General features: G+C 34.7%; 1 protein-coding gene across 1 annotated transcript in view; it reads left to right on the top strand.

The window, feature by feature from the left end:
- The window catches only part of Malrd1 (MAM and LDL receptor class A domain containing 1), a 583,538-nt gene that overhangs the window by 196,104 nt on the left and 365,265 nt on the right, over window positions 1-22,169 (top strand). The window contains exon 20 of the mRNA XM_013348957.1: window positions 2,876-3,038. Within this exon, the coding sequence (XP_013204411.1) occupies window positions 2,876-3,038 (163 nt within the window). The remainder of the gene's footprint in view (window positions 1-2,875; window positions 3,039-22,169) is intronic.

Genomic DNA, 22,169 nt, shown 5'->3' on the forward strand with positions numbered 1-22,169 from the left:
AAGAATTACAAACCTACAAGTGGCACAAAGCATGGTGTACCTCATCTGTCTTCACCAGTGTGTCAGGAAGCTTAGGCTTGAAGAAGTCTAGTAAAAGCTTTTCACTTAACTCAGAAAAAAAATTCATTCATATTCTGGAACTATACAAAAATATACACTAAAACAAGTCATAAATTCAAAACTGATGCACTCTGTAAATAAGATGGCTCTAACTCCTTCAAGGAGTCCTGGGATTTATTTATATTATGCATCACAAATGGAAGATAATTAGATGGAAGATGTGGTATTCAGGCTTTCTCATGGGAAGCCACAAAGTATGTGTAAGCAGTAACAGATTGAAAGGTTTACAGAAAACCTAACCTAGCATAATGGATGCTTTTTTAGAAATACAGGCTGTAGTTTTCAAATTTTCTATTTTAGTATTGTCATTTATTAACACATGACAGCTTACAGATTATTTAATAATAATAAACAGACATTTACTCATTTTTTTATATCACAGGGTCTTTTTGATTTGGATACATTAGATTTTCAAATACATTGTATGAACTTCATTGTTTATATCTGTAAGATGAAGTATCATAATAAACTTATTTATAACTTACAGGTTCAGAATTTCTAATATGTTTTTAAAAGTTGTGTTATGAACACTTATCATGACACCTAGCATTTAAATGTTTTCATTCTTATATATATTATTATTGACTGTAGGTGCCATTTAATATAGCATATCTTTACATCCCATCTTTGCTGGTTGATATTTTATGTGAATAATTTAAAAACTGAACAGTTATTATTATTTTGACAATGTAAAGAACAGTTATTGAGTAATAAACCTCTTCACAAGATAAATATACACAACATATATTAATATCAGAGTGTAGCACTCAAATGCCATGAATCACTGCACATTTTGAAGAGGGATATTTTATACTTACCATCATAATGATAAATATATAAACATATATTTAAAGTTTTCAACTGTGGCATGCCATGATTGTTAATGCATTCAGAAAATGAGTCAATGTCATGTTTTCTGTAACACACATAAGAATTCATTGAAGTCGTTTTAATTTTACTCAAGCAATAGTATTTTAACATAGATGGATACATGGACACATTCGGCAAAAGGATGAAAAGAAAAAGGAGGGAGAGAGAGAATTTAAAAAGAATTTTCACATGAAAATCAATCACATTCTAATTTTTTATATCATAATAAATCATTACAAGAATCTTAAAAACTTTAAAGGTAGTAAGATCTACATAAACGTTGTAAATTTCAATACTTTGAAATCAAATGCCTTTTAATTTGTGCTGACATCTTCAGGGACTAAGCCAAAGTCAAGCAGAATATTGCCATGGACAAAGAAGAGCCAACAGGTCAGAGCTTGAAGGTCAAACAGGCAGCAAAAAATGCCAGCTGGGAAGAGATGAGAAACAGATGCTGTAGGAACTAATTAACATCTCACCTCTTAGAGAGAGCGCACTGCTAATATATGCATTCATTCCCACATTTTACTTTCTATGGAGAGTCAAATAAAAATGAACCTCAATTTTTTTATCTATTTTTTTAAGAAAGAAAACAAACTATCTGTTTTCATCATACATACCAATTCAAGTTCCCACTCCCTCCACTCCTCCCATTATTTCCACATACCCTCCTACCCCACCCCCATCCAATCCTCAGAGAGAGTAAGGCACATTGCTTTGTGGAAGGTGCAAGGCCCTCCCTACTATATCTTGGCTGAGCAAGGTATCCATACAAAAAGAATAGGTTCCCACAAATCCAGTACAAGCAGTAGAGATAAATCCTGGTGCCACTGCCAGTGGTCCCTCAGTCTGCCCCAGCCTTGCAACTGTCATCCACATTCAGAGGAACTGGTTTGGTTCTATGTGTGTTTCTTCCCAGTCCAGTTGGAGTTGGTGAGTTCCTATTAGCTTACATGTTTCAGTGGGTGTATTTTTAAAGACTTTTCTTGTGATTATATAAAACATTGGCCTAAATATTTAAGTAGTGCTTAAAACTTACAATATGGAAAATTGGAAGATGGTTAAGTTGGTAAAGTGCTTGCTAAGAAAGCACAAGAGCCTGTTTTTGTTGTCCAAAATCCCACAGAAAATCCAGGAGTGACAGTTTAGCCTTGTAAGCCCAGAGATCCAGAGATAGGAAAGTTAAGATTCACTGAAGCATGCTGGCCAGCTGTCCTTACCTAACTGATAAATGGCAGAACAAATGCAAGATCCTGCCTCAAAAAAGTAAGAAGGTCAGCTCCTGAGAAGCAACATCCGAGTGTGATCTTGACATGCACCACAGGAACACACAGACATACACACAGATACATACACACACACACACACACACACACACACACACACACACACACACACAAACACAGATATATACACACAAAAAAAAACACACATACACACACTTTGCGGTATGATTTGGTCCTCTGAGTGTGGGTGACAGTTGTAGGGCAGGGGCAGACTATGGAGTTATTGTCAGTGAGACCAGAATTTATCCCTACTGCTTGTACTGGCTTTTAGAAACACATTCTCTTTGAAGGAGTAGAGATAAAGTGGGGAGGGCCTTGGTCCTGCCTCAAAGCAATGTCCTGGGCTTTGTTGACTTCCCATGAAAAGCTTTACCATCCCTGAGGAGTGAACGGGAGGAGGGGAAAGAGTGGGAATTGGGATTGGTATGTAAAATGAGAAAATATATTTTTAAAATATAAACAAAAAAACAAACAAACAGAAAAGAAACCTAAGACAGGAAAAAGAAAAGAAAAAAGAAAAAAGTGCTGCAGAGTATAAATTACCCCTTCCTGACATGTTCATTTTGATTAGCTCTTGTCTTTATTCTGTTTCATTCAAGTTCTGGAGGTTTGTACATTTGAAGAGAGAAACCTATGTAAATGGTACCAGCCAGAGCCTGCAAATTCACCCCACGACGCAAATACATTCAGGTGGGGACTCAGTAATGGGATCAGTATTCACCACGGGGAAGAAAACCACAGACCATCAGTAGATCACACAAAGTAAGTGCCTGCATATTCTCAAAGCATTTCCTAGGAAATATTGCTGGGACCCATCTTATCCTAGGTCAGTATGATTGTAGAGATTAATGTATTGTTGAAGAACAAAAGGTTTGCATATATTCTTTGACACTGCACTAGGGAGAAAGAAAACCTTAAAAAAGGAAATGGGACTGGCAAGATGCCTCAGTGAGTAAACACATTGGCTGCTAATCATGAGGGCCTGGGTCAGTCTCCAGGACACAAATGGTGGAAAGACCAGTTTCCACAAGCTGTGCTCTGACTTCCAAAGATACACCGTTTTATGCAAGCATCTGTGTGCAGACATGCACATTCGCACACATAGAATCATGGACACACACACAAATGCACACAGTTAAAAGCAAGGAGTGATTCTGAGATCTCCATAGAATCTGGTCATAAACAAACATTAAAGTAAAATTATGTAATATTTTAATTTCCCTTCTCTGTGAGAAACAGGAATTTTTTAACCTATTTTATTTGTTTGCTTATTTGTTTGATTTTGCCTGTGTTTATGGTCTTAAATATTCTAGTGAGATCTCCATAGAATCTGGTCATAAACAAACATTAAAGTAAAATTATGTAATATTTTAATTTCCCTTCTCTGTGAGAAGCAGGATTTTTTTTTAACCTATTTTATTTGTTTGCTTATCTGTTTGATTTTGCCTCTGCCTGTGGTCTTAAATATTCTGGTCAAACACTTATAGTATGAAAACTACTGCTAATTTTTTAAAGTATTGAGGCTGATGAAACATCTCACTCAGTAAGAGTGCTGAGGAAGGAGAGACAGGTAGAATTTTGTGACTCCCTGGCCAACCTGGCAGGCCTACTTAGGAAGTTCCAGGCTAGGGAAGATTCATCTCAAAAATAAGGTAGATGATGTCCTGATAAAGGAAACAGAGTTGACCTCTTGGTTCCTCATACTTCTGCACACAGGTGCATGTATAACCTCACACATGCACCTGTTCAAATACAAAATGTACATGTACTTGAACATACATAACACACACATGCGCACACATAAAGTAAAATCTACTCATTGTTCTTCTCTTTGAATGTCTTCCACTGTTCTTGTATTCATCCATTTCTTTCTACATCTATCTGCATTTTCTTTTTCAAATAATTTCATTTTAACCCAATTTCTATTTATCTCCTCTTTCTCATTCTTTGTGTGTTTCATATACATATGAACACAGGCAAATTTCCAGACTTTCTTCATAGACCTATGAACACATTTTATCCAGTATTTGGTAAATCATGTGATTAAATATTATCTACAACTTAATTTGAATTTTAATTTAGGGATTTTCCATAATTTATTAATCTCTACCAAGTTCTTGGACTTCCAATTAATTTATTTTTCTACAATGATATTAGCTGTGTGTAAGAGGATATAATGAATACTGTCTGAGAAACATTATTTTAATGGGGATTGAAAATGGAATAAAATGTGAATCTAGTTCTTATTGGGAGGACCTCAGTGAAAAAAAAGATGTCAAGCATACCTCATTGACTCCAGACAAAGTGGAAATAGAAGGATTAGTAAATATGGGTGAGCTCTTTCTGCACGCAGGACAAATGAAACAGCACTGGCTGGTGATGCACAGAGAGAGGTCTCTCCCAGACAGACAGAGCAAGAGTAAACCAGACATCAATGTAACCTTTTCTTTATTGTGTTCACCTTTAGATCATTTATTCACTGTAATAGTTCTCATTTTTGGAACTATATGACTATTTCATACCTTTGAAGGCAAACTTTTTGGCTGGTATAGCAATAATTCTGTCTCTTGGCTTCCTTTTTCTTTTATATATTACATTTTACAAATTAATTTCAACTCGGCGACAACATGTACAAAGTAAAAACTATGAAAGAAAGTTGACAGTCACATGATGGCAAAGACTTCTCATTTACAGTAACCCCAGCCCAACTTGTTGGAGAGACCTTAATTTATTTTAATATAGTATAATTTTTCATCTATGCTTTTATTAGCCACTGGTTAGTTCATATTTGTAAAATAGTATGTTCTCATAGTCTATAATCATGTCTTCATTTTTAAAAATATTATTCTTAACAAACGGAGACTCTGTTTCCTCAATTCTCCTGCTTCTCTTCCCCATCTTCCTGGTATGATTTCATTTGAATATGTTTTTTATGTGTTTCGTTTTATATGGGAGGTACAGGGTCTCACTTGTAGTTTGGGGCATTCTGAAATTTGCTGTAAAGACTAGGCTGATCACAAGTCACAGAAATCCACCTGCCTCTGATTCCTGAGTGCTAGAATTACAGGAGTGTATCCCATATCTGGTGATTGAATTTAATCATTATAGTTCAGCAATGTTGTGTTTGATTGCAAGCTATGTCTGGATACAAAATGATTTATGAATTTTTTATTTACATTGAAATTAATAATTGCCTCATCTTTTACTTTCTTAGCGTGTTTTACCTAATCTACTTTTCTAAGTATATAACTCATCTTTCCAGCCCCTTTGTTTTCTAGAAAAGCTGTCACTGCAGCCCTTTGCCAGACTGTCATCTGAATTCCCTCTGATGTGCCACATAATTCTTCTTCTGGGCTCCATCTTCATCTACCACAGAAGTACAAAATCTAGGCTCTTAACACTGTGACTTCTATCTCTGGCTAAGCCTGCACTTCCTATAATATCAGGTGTCTTTTAGTTTCTTTACTGTTTGTGTATCTCTTTAAATATTAGGGATTTTTCACATATGATGACCCTTTGGGTATCTAGTAATGTTAAGGTGTAAAAAGTTAAAATTTAACTAGAGAACTGAACCAGACTCTGACATGGAACTCTTAACTGTTAACTGATAAATTCATACATGCTAGTACATGCCTGCATGGTGATTTTTTAAGACATTTACTTTTCATCCTAGCCTTTGACTCCCATGTCTTATTGATAAATAGAATAGAGATTTAGTTAAAATTATATTTGGTGTCAGTAGCAGGAGGAGGATCCACCATCAATGTATACTTTCTAATTTTAAATGGTTAAATGTAACTTTCCCTAATGTTTTATTCCTCACATACTGTATTTGGTAAAAAAATAAAAACAACAGATTTTTCCCACCTTTAAATTATATAGTTATTCAATGTGTGTACAATTATTCTGACTACTTTAAATCTGGGCCTTTATATAGCAGTCAGAACCTATCATACTATTTGAAATATTAATTTGACCTCGGAAGAAAGAGTCCTTACAATTTAAAAAGCAGAAGAGGAGTAAACGATTTGACTTAGGAAGCATATAAAATTTTTCAAATTCACCAGTAGTGCAATTCACCAATAATGATGAGCATATTTATCTCTCCTAACGGGCCCTTTCCTGATATCTAGTTTCCATTATACTGTGTTGTTTTAAGCTTTCATTTTCTTGTTTTCTATGGAGCTTTTTCATTCATTGCCTCTTTATATTTCATCTTAATCATTATTTTAGTTGAGCTTTTGCTGTGTCATTTGTTACTTCTTATCATTTATTTTGGTCTTTTTTTCTAGAGTCCAGTAGAAAATATCTGTGTTCTTTTATGCTCTACAAGTGTGTCTAGTGTTCACAGTTCGCAAGCTCCCTCTTTTCTCAGTCTGATTTCAGAGAACTCTTGCAGAACTCAATAGAGGGAACCGTGTTTATGTTTCAGTTTCTACAGTTAAGGTGAAAAGATCCCTTAGCATCTATGACTGCTGCTTCAAGTAAACATTCCTCCTCCCTGATCATATTGATCAAAGTGCTTTTAGATTCAAGGGAAGTCACCAAGTTAGCATCTTGACCTTTTCTTTGGGTTAAAGTTTTCCCTTGTTTCCTGAGCTCTTCCATGGTTTTTCTTCCAGTAAATGATTTGTTTGCCTTCATTTGACTTAAATGATAACACCATAGCTGCCCGTAGTTTACAGAGTGGCACACAACAATAATGTGTTGTCTTAATCACTTTCATTAGTTAGCAAGCAATGAATTGGAATGTCCGTATACTAAATGGTGCTGGGCTGCTTCTGACTTAAAAGTCAGTGGAATATCCTAGAAACTTCTCTTGTATGTGTAAAGAGACACTGTGAAGTTATGAAAGTAAATTTCTACAAAGTAAAATAAGGACTAGATTAGAGTTGTCCCTGGAGTACAGTGTACATGAAATACGTCAATATATTCTATAAGGCAGCAGCTGGTTTCTGTCTATCCTTACCCTCCCACTTCCAATAAGCTAGAAAATCCTGGAGGAATCCCAGGGACTACATTTCCCAATCTGTTGCATTGTTTTTCGACTGTCTGGCCCGCAGTAAGTCTCCACAAGGATATAAAGCACAAAATTAAATTCATTTAAAATAAGAGCACTTAACAGATGCTGTTAAATTTCTATACCCACATGATAATGAGCCTTGAAGAAGGCAATGGCCTCAAGCCCACAACACTCCTGCATACATCTCTGCTTTTCTTCAGGCTCCATCCTTAGCCAAGGGAGGCTGTCTCCCCCATTCTATGCTGCATACATAGTAAGCTTCAAGCTCTGATTTTCAAATTTTGTTTTAATTGAAGGGAAGCTTTGCCCATTCAGAAAATGTGCCCCTTTCCCTCCTTCCTATAGCATATGACTCTAGAAACACCAAGGCAGTTTTCAAAGCCATCATCTCTAAAGAATTTTCAAGACCTGTATTGAAAATTTAAATAAATTGTGCCAATTATCCTCCCTTACAACCCGCTCCCTAAACTCTACCCAAGGCAAAGATCACTTCTGGCCCAGTGCAGAAAAGATAATTTTAAGCCAAGTGCAGGAAGAAAAAGACATGCTCATATATTTCAAAATATTCTTCCACTTTAAACACTTAATGAGGCAATAAAAAGTCTAGATAATTCATGCTAGGAGAGGAATATATAGGGAATTTTCACCATGTATTGGAATCCTAGACAAGGTCTAGAAGTGAGTGTTTTTCAACATGAAAATAAAATGACAGGCTTAATAGACTGATATTTCAAAGTGAATTTTGCTTTTTAAAAATATACAGACAGTTTGTACATCTGAAATGAATTCTGTGATGTAAAATTACAGGTGCAGTCTTATTTTTCATTTGTTTTCAGTAGCATGTCACCGTTTGATACAACTACTTCATTTGTTTCGAATGCATTTGACAGTCATTGCCTTTTTTAAGACTAAGCATAAAAAAACAGGAAGTTGATGAGGGTACTCATCCTGCATACAGCTTAACAGCTGGCAAGATGCCTCCCAAGACTGCACAAGGTAGAAAGAAAGGACTATCTTAGCTATAATTCAACAAAGTAATAAAATGAAAAATTGACTTAAATCACCTGAAATTTGCCTATTTTCTTTAAATTGGGGTTAGGTAAAATCTCATTTTCCTCTTATAGTATGAAAAAAGAGAACATTGGGAAGAAAAGTTATCTTCTTATTTTTGAAAGGGTAAAATAATGTGGTGAGGAGGAGGAGGAAGAGGAAGAGAATAGCAAGAACAAGGGGAAGCAAAGGCAGAAGAAGAACAGGAGGGGGGCATGGGGAAGAGGAGGGAGTGGCGACAGGCAATATGGCATGAATCTGTACCTTTAAATCTATAGAAACTATCAGGGACTTTGTCTGGAACCTTTACCATCAGATGAAATTGTTTAGAAATTACTATTAGTTTAATAGTGGAGCATGACACTGAGCCTATGCAGGACTTGACTGTCAGCTCATTCCATGGAGTGTGAACATGCTTGGAATGGTGTGGATTTGAAGGCAGTGTGGAATGATTTCTCCCAGCTTGTGATTTCCTATGATCTCAGAACCCTGCTCTCTGACCCACACAATCAATGTAGTCAGTCAGTCGTTAGCTCAGGAGGTGTTACTGTAATATATATATAATATATATATATTATATATATATAACATATATATTATGTGTGTGTGTCTATATTATATATGTCAGTTCATGGCTAAGCACTGGAGGTATTATACTCATTTTTATATCATATAGTATTCTTTCCAAATCTGCTTTGCCTTATTAAACGTACATCACATGCTTGAATAAACTAAACAAAATGAATAGAAATTTTATTTAGAATTTTTTATGAAACTTTTCATGAGCATGGGCTCAGGGTCATAGGCAAAATTAAGTTCTTCATGTTTCGTTATATAGAATGATGTTTGATAAAAACAAAAATAACTATGCTTTCCAGGTTGGTGATTTTTAAATATGCTCCAGAAACCATAGAGAAATTTCTGAAATTGTCAAGGACTTTAAAATAAAAGTATGTATTTTCATACATATTAATATAGTTTATGTATATATAAAATACTGCTATTTATAATTTTGCAGATATATACATTAAAATAGATGAAACACATGCACACATGTATATCCACATATATATCAGATTATACTTAAGTATAGATTTTGAAGCATTTTTATCAACATTTAGAAGAATGGTTAAATATCAGTCTTTAGAAATAGTATTACAGCAAAAAAAAGTATAAATATTCCAAGGGTGAATTGACCGTAGTGATTTTTGAACTGTTTGATACTTGTTGGCAAGTAACATTCCTGCTAATTACTGAAGGACTGAATGAGAAGTCAAGCTACACTTTTGAAACAGTAGGGAATAAATGCCTTTCTGTTCGACTGTCCTGAGGTTACATTCTTGTCCTATGGTTTTCATTGCTGTGAAGAGACACCATAACCATGACAACTCTTATAGAGAAAACATATAATTGAGGTAGCTTGCTTACAGTTTCAAAAGTTCAGTCCATCATCACCATGCTAAGGAGCATGGAGGCAGCAGGAAGTTGATTATCACATTGAGGGAAAGTTGAGCAAACAAGACTTCTAGTCTAATCTATAGTAACACACTTCCTCCAACAAGGTCACACCCTTTCCTTGGAAGCCATTTTCTTTCAAACCACCATAGTTCTTATTGTTATACTTTTATATGTATTTGCTTTGTGTAATTAAGTAAATTAAGTTACAGATTTTTATTTAATTCAGAAATTTTTTATTGAGGTGTAGGTTTTTACAAAGCCAACTTCAGTGATGTAAAGTGCTATAGTTTAAGAGTTTATACAATATTTAAAATTATAATATATACTGAGAGGGAGATTTGCTAGCATATTTACTAAATAAGATAATGGTTTAAGAATATGTTAAAAAGAAGATGCATAGAATTGTTCTGTTACCAGAGACCATGCCCTATTTGAATATTCACTAAAATTAAATTTTAAACAATTTCAGTTCCATTCAAAAATCAAAATTTATTTTTAATATGTAATTTTTTGAAAAGAAGTAAATATATTCACATCCTGTAGTCAATATAGTTGAACAGATATAGTAGAAAACCATTTCCCCAAGTATTAGAAACATAGATTCAACTTAATGCTGTTTTTGAGATAAGATTTTATTTATATGAATAATTTGTAGATAGCACCAATGTTATCTAACAATGATTGACAAATCTGTGAGTTACTCAAAACAGTGAATTTTCCTGCTCAGAACTCCCACAGGTCATCTTTTTTAGGCTTATGCTTTCTTTATGTTTCTTTGAAAGACCTCTTCTGAAAATAATGTATCTACTGTAGGTCCACTGTGTGTGTAGGGTGTCATGGACAGTGGTGCGTGCCCCTTGCTATCTTTTGCCTAAATGTGCTAGAGGACACTGCAGGTAACAAACTATGCTTTGTTGTGTGTCTACCTTTAATAACTCATAGCTTTCATTGATAACAAAAATTGATACATATTTTTTTCCTTTATTGGTATATAATAAGGTTACAAAATAATTGTCTTAAATTTTGTGGTTCCATACATGCATCTAATGTACTTTGCCTCAAACATCTCTTGTCCCTTCTTAACAGATAGTTCTTATTTTCTTTTTTGTTTGATATTTTTGTAAATAAATATTTATTCATATTAGCAAGAAAACAATAACTGCTCATCCTTTTGAGTCTGGCTTGCCTTATTTAATATGACAGTCTCTGGTTACAACCATTTTTATGCAAAAGACATGACTTCATTCTTTGTTATAGCCAAAAAAAAAATGTATACCACATTTCCTTTAGGCCATCATCTGTTGATGGGCATTTAAGATTATTCTGTGTCCTAGACTTTAGGCATGGACTTGTGATACACATGAATGTGCACATATCTCGGAGGTATGCTGGTTTGGCTCCTTTGGTAATTTCCTGCCCAGGGGTCATGCAGCTTAATCTCCTGTTTTTAGAGTTTTGAGGAAACTTGAACAGATTATTATAGTACCTAACTAAGTTATGTTCTCATCAGCAGTGTGTTAAGTTCTTTACCATCAAACTCATTATCCTAATCCTTATCCATGTTTGTTTTCTATATGACAGCCTTTCTGAGTGGAATATCAATGTAGTTTAGTTTTGAATTTCCCTAATGGCTAATTCAAGTTACTCAGACCAATGCCATGAATAATATCATATGATAACATGTTGTACTGTGTTCTCTTATGTATTTGTGAGTTTATATGTTGAGGACCAGAGATGCACATGCTATAGTACATGTATGGTGTTCAGAGAAAGACCTGTGGGAGTTGGTTTTCTCATTGGGTAAAGGGGATTGAACTCAGGACATGGAACTCGGCAGGAGCCCCTTTCCCCACTGAGTCATCTCATAAGTCCTTCCTTGTTTACAGTTTTTTTTTGTTGTTTTCCGAGACAGGGTCCTTGTTTACATTTTTTAATTGTCATATTAATGAAATAGTAATTGCCTTTTAGCAATTCATTTATATATAAGAAACATAAGAAAATGGCATCTACTATCATCTACCACCATTACCTAAGCATTGTACATGTATGTACATGTGTCTTTAATATTTTGTAACTATTACTTTTAATAAACTTTTAATTTCACACACAATCTTGAATGAATAATTTACTAATACTTTCTTGAGTCACTAGTATTCACTCAAATGACTATGCCATAGCTCAATAAATCATATGTATACTATCTTATTGATGAGTAGCCTTGGAGATTTTAACCTGCTTCATTGCATAATATATAACTTTATCCACATAAACATATCATAATATAAACTGGGAGAGTAAAAAAAAGAGTTGCACTTTTATACTAATAGCAATTGTTTAAATTTTAGTACTTTTGGTTCATAAATACTTATATGTTAACCCCTGCTCTTTTCCCAAGAGCAAGAACAGTACTTACTTTTCTATCTTAATGCAAATACTGTGACTCTAATATTTTCTATATTTTCCAAATTTATTTGATTGTGTTTTCATTTCTGACAATAGAGATCTCCAATCTTTTGTCTTTATGCTTTGTCTAGTTCTCTGTTCTTTATTTCTTATTTGCGTTCTGTGCTCTATTTCAAATTCAAAGGAGACAAATGGCTTCTCTTCCATTTTTCAGACTTTATGTTTTGTTTACTTATTTTTGTATTTATAAAACTATATGTGTATTTATTTATATTTGTATGCATGTACGTTTGAGAGACAGTATTTCATGTTTATCAGAATAACCTCAATCTTTCTGTGCAGTGAGGCTGACCTTGAATTCCTGATCCACTTACCTGTACTTCCAAAGTTCTGGGATTACAGGCTTGTTCCACCATTCCTGGTTCTAGCCTTCTTATTGTAGAGTTAAAGTTAAAATTCTGCTAATGAGAGACTCTTGGAATGTGAGGTTTGTGTTTTCAGCTATCTTGTTGCCTAAAAGAGTACAGCAAGGTGAAGAGAGCTTCATTTACCGATAGTATCCACAGCTGACAGGGGACAAGCTTTAGTAGGTACTTGAGGCATATTTAGGACTATGAATATAGCACTCCAATGGGAACCCTGAAATGGCTCATAAATTTCCTTATTTTTTTGCTTGTTTTTTATTATTCAATATGAGACCATGTTTTGACATCATTATGGTAGAAATCTCAACAATTGCATCAGTCCATTTCTGGTCTATCTGATAAGGAACTGACTTTTTCAGGTACTGAATTCTATCCAGAAGCAAGAGGGCTGTGTCTAAGATTCTGGCAAATAATGCCCTGCTGCTTGTACTATACACTTTACAACCAATGTACTGACTTACATTTAACCATAATAGGAAGGGTCTCAAAAGAGAAATTCACAAGAAAGAATACCTTCTTTTTTACATGAAAAGCTTAAAGCTATCATTGTAGGGAAAAAAGTAATTGTAACTCTTGTTTCTGATGCTGGCACCACCAGAAATGATATGATGACTGCAGAATATAATGTGAAAAATAATAGAGATGGGTGATGTCTAAGCAAAGCTAACATGAAAAGTCCCCCAAATATTACAGCTCAAAGACACTTGTTTGTCTAAGAATTAAGATAGATGGATAGAGTTAATTTGTGAGTGATAACAGGGAGCTTGATTTTTGCTGTAATCTGTATACAGAGATGAAATGATATACTGTAATGTTTAGAGGAAGTTTGAAGTACAGTATGGAGTAGAGGTAGCAATTCATGTGGCACAATGTAGATTAATATAAATGGTTTAATTTTTTAGTGTTTTTATTGAGCTATATATTTTTCTCTACTCCACTCCCCTTCCCAATTAGAGGAAGATGCATGACTTCTGCCTTATTTTTTTTGGGTTGATTTGATCAGTTGTCGTCCTAGCTTGCTGTCCCACTGCAGTTTACATCCAACATCTTAGATAAGCTTGCTTTAATGGGCACATTCTTTACTTGTCCTTGTTTGTTTGGTTTTAGTTTTCATGAGAACCTTCATACAAACATTAGTTATCTGTTTTATGTTTCTAATAACCAGGGATCACCATATAAGTGGGTTTTCAAAATGATGCCCTTTTAAAATCAACTCATCATGCTGCATTTAAGCTTCTCTGTTGACTCAGAGGAATTAAAGTATATTGAAGAAAAGTTAGCAGTACAGTACACACAAAGCCCAGTAGATACACTGTGAGCTTTTATAGGTGAGAAAGCATGTCTGCTTCCTACTAAGTTGTGTATTCAGTCAAATAGGAGCTGCGAAGAACAACGCACTTTCTCCGTGGCACAACTCAGTGTGAATGTGATGATTGTGTTTTGAATAGTAAAGAGATATTTATCCACAGGATGATGTAGTTTAATGAAAACATCTACATATCTCTGGCATTAGGAACATAAATTGTTCCTGAGAGTTATATGGTATTCAAATTAAACCATAAACCAGGAGTAAGAGTAGTTTGCACTTAGTAATGCTATCTGGTACAGTGCCGTTCTCCTAAGAAGTGTTACATTAATCTTAGAGAATCTATCTTCCCTAGTCATAATGAAGTGCAAAATAAATTATTCTGTTCCCCACCTCCCCACTCTCTCTCAGGGAGTTTCCAGGGATGATATCACACAAAAGTTGTGCTCTTCAAATTCTCCTTGATATCCATAAAAAGCTATTTTAGGTCAGTTATCCAATGGGACAGATAAGACTTAAGTCAGTTTATTTGAAACATTGTATTTTGAAGGCGGATTGAATTAATACAGGCCAATTGGTATAAGATGATACAACTTTAATGTAAATAGCACACTCACGCAACCGAAGTTCCCGCGATGCCCAGAAACAGGAAACAGGAAGGGAAACCCAGCGTCTGTGTACCCCAATTTATAAACATTTGCGCGAGGTTGTCCCGCCCCAAAAGGGCGGGCTCTCTCTACAGTATTTTCTTCTGCATTAAAAACTAAATGACCAAATGATAGAAGGTGGAGGTTAGTGATATATATTAACTTGTATTCTATATCCAAAGACAAGTTTATCTTCATGGACTAACACTATAACATTTATTAAAATATTTTACAAACAGAGATTATATTGAGTACTTTTGTAAAATAAGAAGGCAGTCCTCCCAAACCTGGTGGTCAAGAGCTATAATCCCAGCTACTGAGAAGTCTAAGGTAGGGTGATATAAATTCAATACTTACCTAGGCTATAGTCTAAATTTATGGCCAGTCCATTTATCTTCATGAGACCCAGTTTTTAAAAAAAATAAGAGGCGATCTGAAAATCTCTCTTTCATGTCTTTTAATAAGTTGAAAAGGCTTCTTTCCAAGGTTTTTGTTTGGAATCCTAAGTTTTGTATTTCTAGTTTTACTTCAGTTTGTGTTTTCTTTTCTTCTTCTTTTTTTTTTGTTTGTTTGTTTGTTTGAGACATGGGTTCTCTGTATCTTTGGAACCTGTTCTGGAACTAGCTCTTGTAGATCAAGCGGGTTATGAACTCACAAAGATATGCCTGCTTCTGCCTCCCAAATGCTGGGATTAAAGGTATGCACCACCACCGCCTGGCAGTTTGTGTTTTCTTTAGTGATTCTATATCTACTTTCATGTCATGAAATTCTTTCCATGTTTCCCATTGTTTCTTGGTTTTTCATTAAGGCATTTTATACCCTTCTTTAGGCCCTTGAACATATTTATAATTGTTATTCTCTAGCCCTACTTTTTGCTCAGTTAAATTGCATTTCTCAGCACTAATTACAAAAAGGCTACTAGATTCTGAAGGAGCCAAATAGTCTTTGCAGTTTGTGTCTTTGATTTTTTGTGTTGGGATCTAGGCATCTGGAGTTAACGATAATTGGGGTGTTTCTTGGTGTTAATATCCCACATGCTCTTTTCTTATTTGAGTGGATGATCTGTTATGCTCTTTGGTTCTGATTTGTTTTTAGGAGGTAGGATCCATTATATATCCATTGAGGGTCTAGAGCTTGAGAGATCCTCCCTATCTTGGTCTCCAAGATTGGTACCATCAAGCCCAACTTTGTAGTGGTTCTTAGCTATGCTGTAGAGTTACTTACAGACTTAGTTAAAACACCATGAAATTTCTTATTAAATAGGTCTGAGTTGGACCATGGGATTCACATTTTGTATAGCAGGTGAGCTTCCTACTAGGGGAGATGGGGTTGATGTTTTAAGAAAGAATTTCTTGCATGAAATTTTTTATTTACATCATTTTCAACCCCTTTTCCTTTCCAAACCAACTCCTCTCATTTCGCTCATACCTTCTCCACACCTGAAACTATTTACTGCTACTCATATGTACATGAGTTTATGGGTTGAAAATTGGAACTGCATAACTAATACTATTTTTAACTGCATTCTAAATATTTATCCTCATATCCAGAGATTGTAGTAGGAGCTGCGGGTTGCATTCCTGCCGCCCCAGCTCCTGGTCGCCTGGCTAGCTTATGCTCCAAAATAACAACACACAAACTGTATTCATATAAACACTGCTTGGCCCATTTCTATCTAGCCTCTTCTGGCTAACTCTCATATCTTGCTTTAACCCATATCTAATAATCTAAGTAGCACCAGTCTTACCAGGAAAAATTCAACATGTCTGACCTGGTGGCTTGCTCCATCGCGTCTGGCTCTGAGAGGAGCTGCATGATTTCTGAGCTCACTTCCTCTTCCTCCCAGCATTTTGTTCTGTTTACTCCGCCTATCTAAATTCTGCCCTATCAGATGGGCCAAGGCAGTTTCTTTATTATCCAATGACCTTCCTCCATTCTTGTTCTCTTTATGAATATGTAAGAAATCCTTTTATGAATATGTGATACTTTTACTAAGCAATGTGTTTGCTTTTGTGATTACTAATGCATGTTTCTTGTAGTGCTTTTCTTTTCCACTAATATGGAAAGGTTAGAGCCAAACCATTATTACTATTATTATTATTATTATTATTATTATTATTATTATTATTATTACTCTTTAGTGGACAAAGTAATTAGTTTCATTATGGTACTTTATATAACACATAGATTTATATATCACCTATCTATCTATGAAATATAAGTTCTCATATTTGCATATAAGTTTGGATGTAGATTTTATATGTGGGAGAAAACATAATTATGCAATTTGAATAGCACTTGTCTATTCTTTCCCCACCTGATTATGTTTTCTCTTTACCCTAATAGCCCACTAGTGTTTCTATGTTTACTACCTATGAAATGTAAGTTCTAATATTTACATATATAGTTGGATGTAGATTTGATATGTGGGAGAAAACATACTTTTTGTCAATATTTTTTCCTCCATTAACTTTTTTTGGTTTTTCTCTCAACCTGCCTTTAAGTTGACTCTTTTCCTCACATTTCCTCTATGTCTCACTTCTACTTTAATGTCTTTTTCTATACAATATCTCTCTCCATATTTGCAAATGTGCATATGTATATGTGTATATACAGACAGATGTGGATGTGTATTCTTCATTTGAGAGAAAGCATGATATTAGCCTTTCCAACTCAAGTTTATTTAATTAGACTGATGATCCATCTATCTGCTGGAAAAAGAAAATTTTATTTTTCATTGCAACTAAAACTCAATTCTCTCTCTCTCTCTCTCTCTATATATATATATATATGTGTGTGTGTGTGTGTGTGTGTGTGTGTGTGTGTGTGTGTGTGTGTATGTCACATTATTTTCCACTCATCTGCTGATGAACATCTAGGTTGTAGAACAAAATTTTTGTTCTAATAACAATAATATTTTCAACTCTTGACTTCCCATAGTATCTATGCCTATTTTTCTTAGTTGTCACTAAACAGAGTATTTGTACATATTTGCTTAAGTACATCACATATACAAAATACATGCTTTATAAACTCATATGTAGATTTAATGGATACAGAAGAACAATGATACACAAAGAGAGAAAATGTAAGAAAAATAATTTTTGAGCCAGTGAAAATGGGTTGTGTAAATTTTTTCTAGGCAACATTAAAGTGGTTTATGTACCAGAATAGAGAAATAATGAAGTATCTTATAAACTATATACATACGACAAGTATTTTTGTTCGTATCTCTTAGCTTCTGATACTAGAGATTATATTTGCAAATAACATTATAATTTGGGAATAAAGTGAGATTTAAATATTATTAATAAAAATAAAATAACCCAATTAGTGATTTTATTAAAAACACACTAATTTGTGAGCCTTATTTTAATTGGGATAGTTTATTATTTATGGATAATTGTTTTTATTTTATGCAATAATCACAATTTTCTCATTATAATTATTCATCTTAGAATAATTAGAGTTATTAAATTCTACAATTATCGTATTAAAACAGGGAGTTTATATAAATGATATTTTTCTTATGTACTAACAATATTTAGACATTTTATTTGTGGCCCGATAATAAAAGTGATCTAGTTTCTGGAATAATAAAATTTGTGGCCAAAAATCTGGATTTTGATGACTGTGTGCTTACTAATAAGTTTTAAAATATTTTTTAGGCTGTGTGTTGTATCTCGTGCCTTTATTTTTGGCACTTAAATGCAGAAGCAGACAGATATTTATAAGTTGCCTACATAGCAAGTGTCAGGCCAGTTAGAGCTATATAGTAAAAGAAACTGTCTCAAAAGAAATAAAAGATTGTGTTTTAACTCTTTATATTCTGTTTGAGCATTGTTACTACATAAATAGACTTATATCATATTTTATATTTATAAATTTTATAGTCTTCAAATACTGTTTTTGAAAGCAATAAACGTTATTTAATAACTACATTTTGTGTACTAATTCATAGAAATAACTTAAACAAATAACCAAATTATAGAAACTCACATTTAGATATCACAAATTAAACCTTAGATACCATTTTAGCAGACTAACAAGAACTAAAGAACTAAAACAGATACAAATGTTCATTAAGCACAAGGTTGGATGCTCGATAGTTAACAAAGCAAAGGAGATTTATGACAGGCTGAACTTTGGAGTTGACTGTAAGTAGCTTTAAAAAATTTTACTTATCAAACCGAAAGTGATATTTATAGCAGCGAGAGGAATGACAAATGATAGTTATCTTGTGTGAAAGTGAAATAAGAGCAAGTGCTTAGGAAGGAAAGAGACTCAGTGTCTGGGTTCCTGGAAGAGAAGCTACTAAAATCAGAATAAAGATTGCACCAAAACGGTATCTCTTACATGAGAGCTGATAAGGTCAAGAATGAAAAGCAAAAATACCTGCAAGACAAATAGGTATCAAAGAGGGAGAGAGGGAAGAAGGGATGGAGTGAAGAGGAGGGAGAAAGAGGGGGGATATTATTAGGTTTTAAGAAGCTTTTGATGTTACCTAGATAGTGTTGAAAGCACTCAAAGAGAAGCTGGACTGGTAGCTTAGTGTATAATGCTTTTAGAGGTAGGCAGACAAGAGAAGAGGCTCAAAGTGAAATTGTCTTGGTGGAGAATACAAAATGTCCCGGGAGCATGCATCAGTGAGAGGCTGAGATGATGGTGAACAGCAAGACAACCAGAGACCAGCCTCATCCAATTCACTGCACGTTTGAATGTTATGTCTTATTGTTTGGCTTTTTGCTGGTCAGAGTCAAATATTTATGTTTTTAAATAAGTTACCCATATTGGGTGTAATGCTAAATTCTATATTTTGCAAAACTACTCTCAAAATTTCAGGTAAAACAGAGATTATTTTCAAACAAATGAAACAATTTGTTATCAGAAACTCCTGATAAAGAAAATTTTTTTTAAAAACAGAAAATTTAGATAGAAGTAAGGGTTGTGTTAGTGCTTGAATTGCTGACAGATAGATAACATGAATGAATACAAGTGAACACTGACTATATGCAATAATCTTTTGGAATGTAAAGTATGTGACTTTTATTTTTAAATATTCTAAATTAGTAACAAAAATACTAACAAATGGAAATCTTTGTAAAACACATCATATTCTAAATCTGTTTGATAAAAGTGGCAGAAATTTTCAAATAAAGCTCACAGACCTCTATAACACAATGTAATGCTTGTAACAGACTAGGCGTGGTGACAAAAGCTCTTTCTTCCAAATTCTTGCCCATTCCTACCCATGTTCTTTCAGTTCAACTTGATAACCAATAACCATGTTTCTCAACTGAAAATAACAGCAAACCAGCCAAACAAAACACAGAAGAAAAAAAAACCTGTATTAGCATGGTGGACACTGATAGGAAAGGAGGCTTGGATCTTCTCTGACATGTCATAGAATCACGACTATATTAGCATGCAGAGTTCTGTTGGAGTAGAAATAAATGAAGTAAATACCATAGTAAGTATGGTAATCAAAACTCAGAACTTGGGTATTACAAGAAATCCACCGATGCCTGGGAAGAAAACTTACTTATTAAAGGATGGAATAGGAAGCACACACACCGATACACGGGGAAGTGACACAGTTGCCTCTTTATCCACCATGGAAGAGTGAAGAAAGCTCCTGACCAGGTCATGGAATGATGCATCAGAAGCCTTCCACATCCAAACAACAGGCATGTGATCCCCAGACCTCAGTTCTCCTCTGGCCATAGTCACATATCAGAGAAACCATACCATGACAAGTTACCTCCAAATGTTATTGGCTAAACGAATTGAACTCTCACATCTAGGTCATTGGAAAGAAGAATAGGCATGATAGGGAACCTCCTTCAGCTAGTGACCTTTAAGAGACTGTACCAGTTTGGGGCATGACTTTTTGGGTACCCAGAGAAAACAGCAGGCCCACCCAGCTCTCTCTCTCTCTCTCTCTCTCTCTCTCTCTCTCTCTCTCTCTCTCTCCCCCTCTCTCTCTTGTTCCCCCACAACACACCTTGAGGTTGGACTTCCCATTCCTGTTCCAGGAGTTTTTTCCCTTACAATAAAGAATAATCTTGAAATCTCTTGGATTAGATGGGATTATTTGACTCACTCCCTCCCCCACCTTTAATGTGTTCAGCTTCTTAGGTAGGTCTTTGAAAAGACTTCCTTAGAAAGAGAAAACAATGAAGGTGTTACAAGAATGAGATTATCACTAACAATCTTACAAACATCAGGAGCTCAGGATAATATCTTTATTAACTAATGGTATTCACAGCATACAGAGGGAAATCCCACATCAAAATCTGACCTGATTGAGGCAATTCCCCAATCAAGGCTTTCCTTTAGATGACACTGGTCAGATTTTGATGTGGGATTTCCCTCTGTATGCTGTGAATACCATTAGTTAATAAAGAAATTGTCCTGAGCTCCTGATAGAGTAGAATAGAGCTAGGCAAGGAAAGCTAAACTGAAAGCTGGGAGAAAGAAGGGTGGAGTCAGAGAGAAGCCATGTAGCCCCACCAGAGACAGATGCTGGAACTTTTCCTGGTAAGCCACAGCCTCGTTGCCATACACAGATTAATAGAAATGTGTTAAATTAAGATGTAAGAGTTAGCAGATAAGAGCCTAGAGCTAATGGGCCAAGCAGTGATATCAATAATATGGTTTCTTTGTGGTTATTTTGGGTCGGAGCTGCTGAGCAGTGGGAAATGAACAAGTGGCCTCTCTCCAACAAATTGGTGCCAACGTGGTTGACTAAATCCGCGTGAACAAAAGCTTGGAAAAGAATTCTAGACACAGCAAAACAAAGTTTATGTGCATTTTTTTCAGCTGGAAGCTTCCTGCAGCTCCTTTAAGAGAAGTTTTGCTGACTTTACAGCAGCAGAAAAAAGCTGTATGGCTTTGAAATGCTGGCTTTCTGGGCTGTTCTGCCAACACAATCTCTGGCTCTTTTAGGAGAGTGAACATTTAAATGGGGCTTGTAAACAATGTATTACAAACTTTTAATGGCTCAACATAGACCCACAGCATACTTGGAGATGGGTAAATATATATGGCTTGCAAAGCAGTGAACAGTACTTCCACCATGTTAGACTATGTAGAATAAGCAAAAAGACCCATATATATCCTAGCAATGCTGCAACTTAGATTCTTAAGAAGTGCTTAGCATTTTAAAAAGTACTTTTGCTCAGAAAATAATTACTGATATTCAATAAAGACAAATTCAGATGGAAAAGACCTCTAAATGGGTCACAGTGTTGGATAAATGTATGTAGGCTTGAAAGAGAGAAGAAAAAAATATAGATAGTTGTAAAAGGAAGTAAAAAAAACCCAAAGTCTTTAAAGGAAAAGAGTATAGACAAGCATGGAATAAAGGGGTAAAGATAACAAAATAAATATTAAAAAGTAATAAAGTAAAAACAAGCCATGTAAAGAGGAAATACATACAGAGAGTCTGGATTATGTATATTGTGTTTTCTTTGAATTTTTTGATTGTGAAGGAGCTAAGTACAGAGAGACATTTAATTGTATGAACTGTTAAGTTAAACCAACATATATATATGTATATATATATGTGTGTGTGTGTGT

Source organism: Microtus ochrogaster, chromosome 16 (genome assembly GCF_000317375.1).
Source record: "Microtus ochrogaster isolate Prairie Vole_2 chromosome 16, MicOch1.0, whole genome shotgun sequence".
Taxonomy (NCBI): domain Eukaryota; kingdom Metazoa; phylum Chordata; class Mammalia; order Rodentia; family Cricetidae; genus Microtus; species Microtus ochrogaster.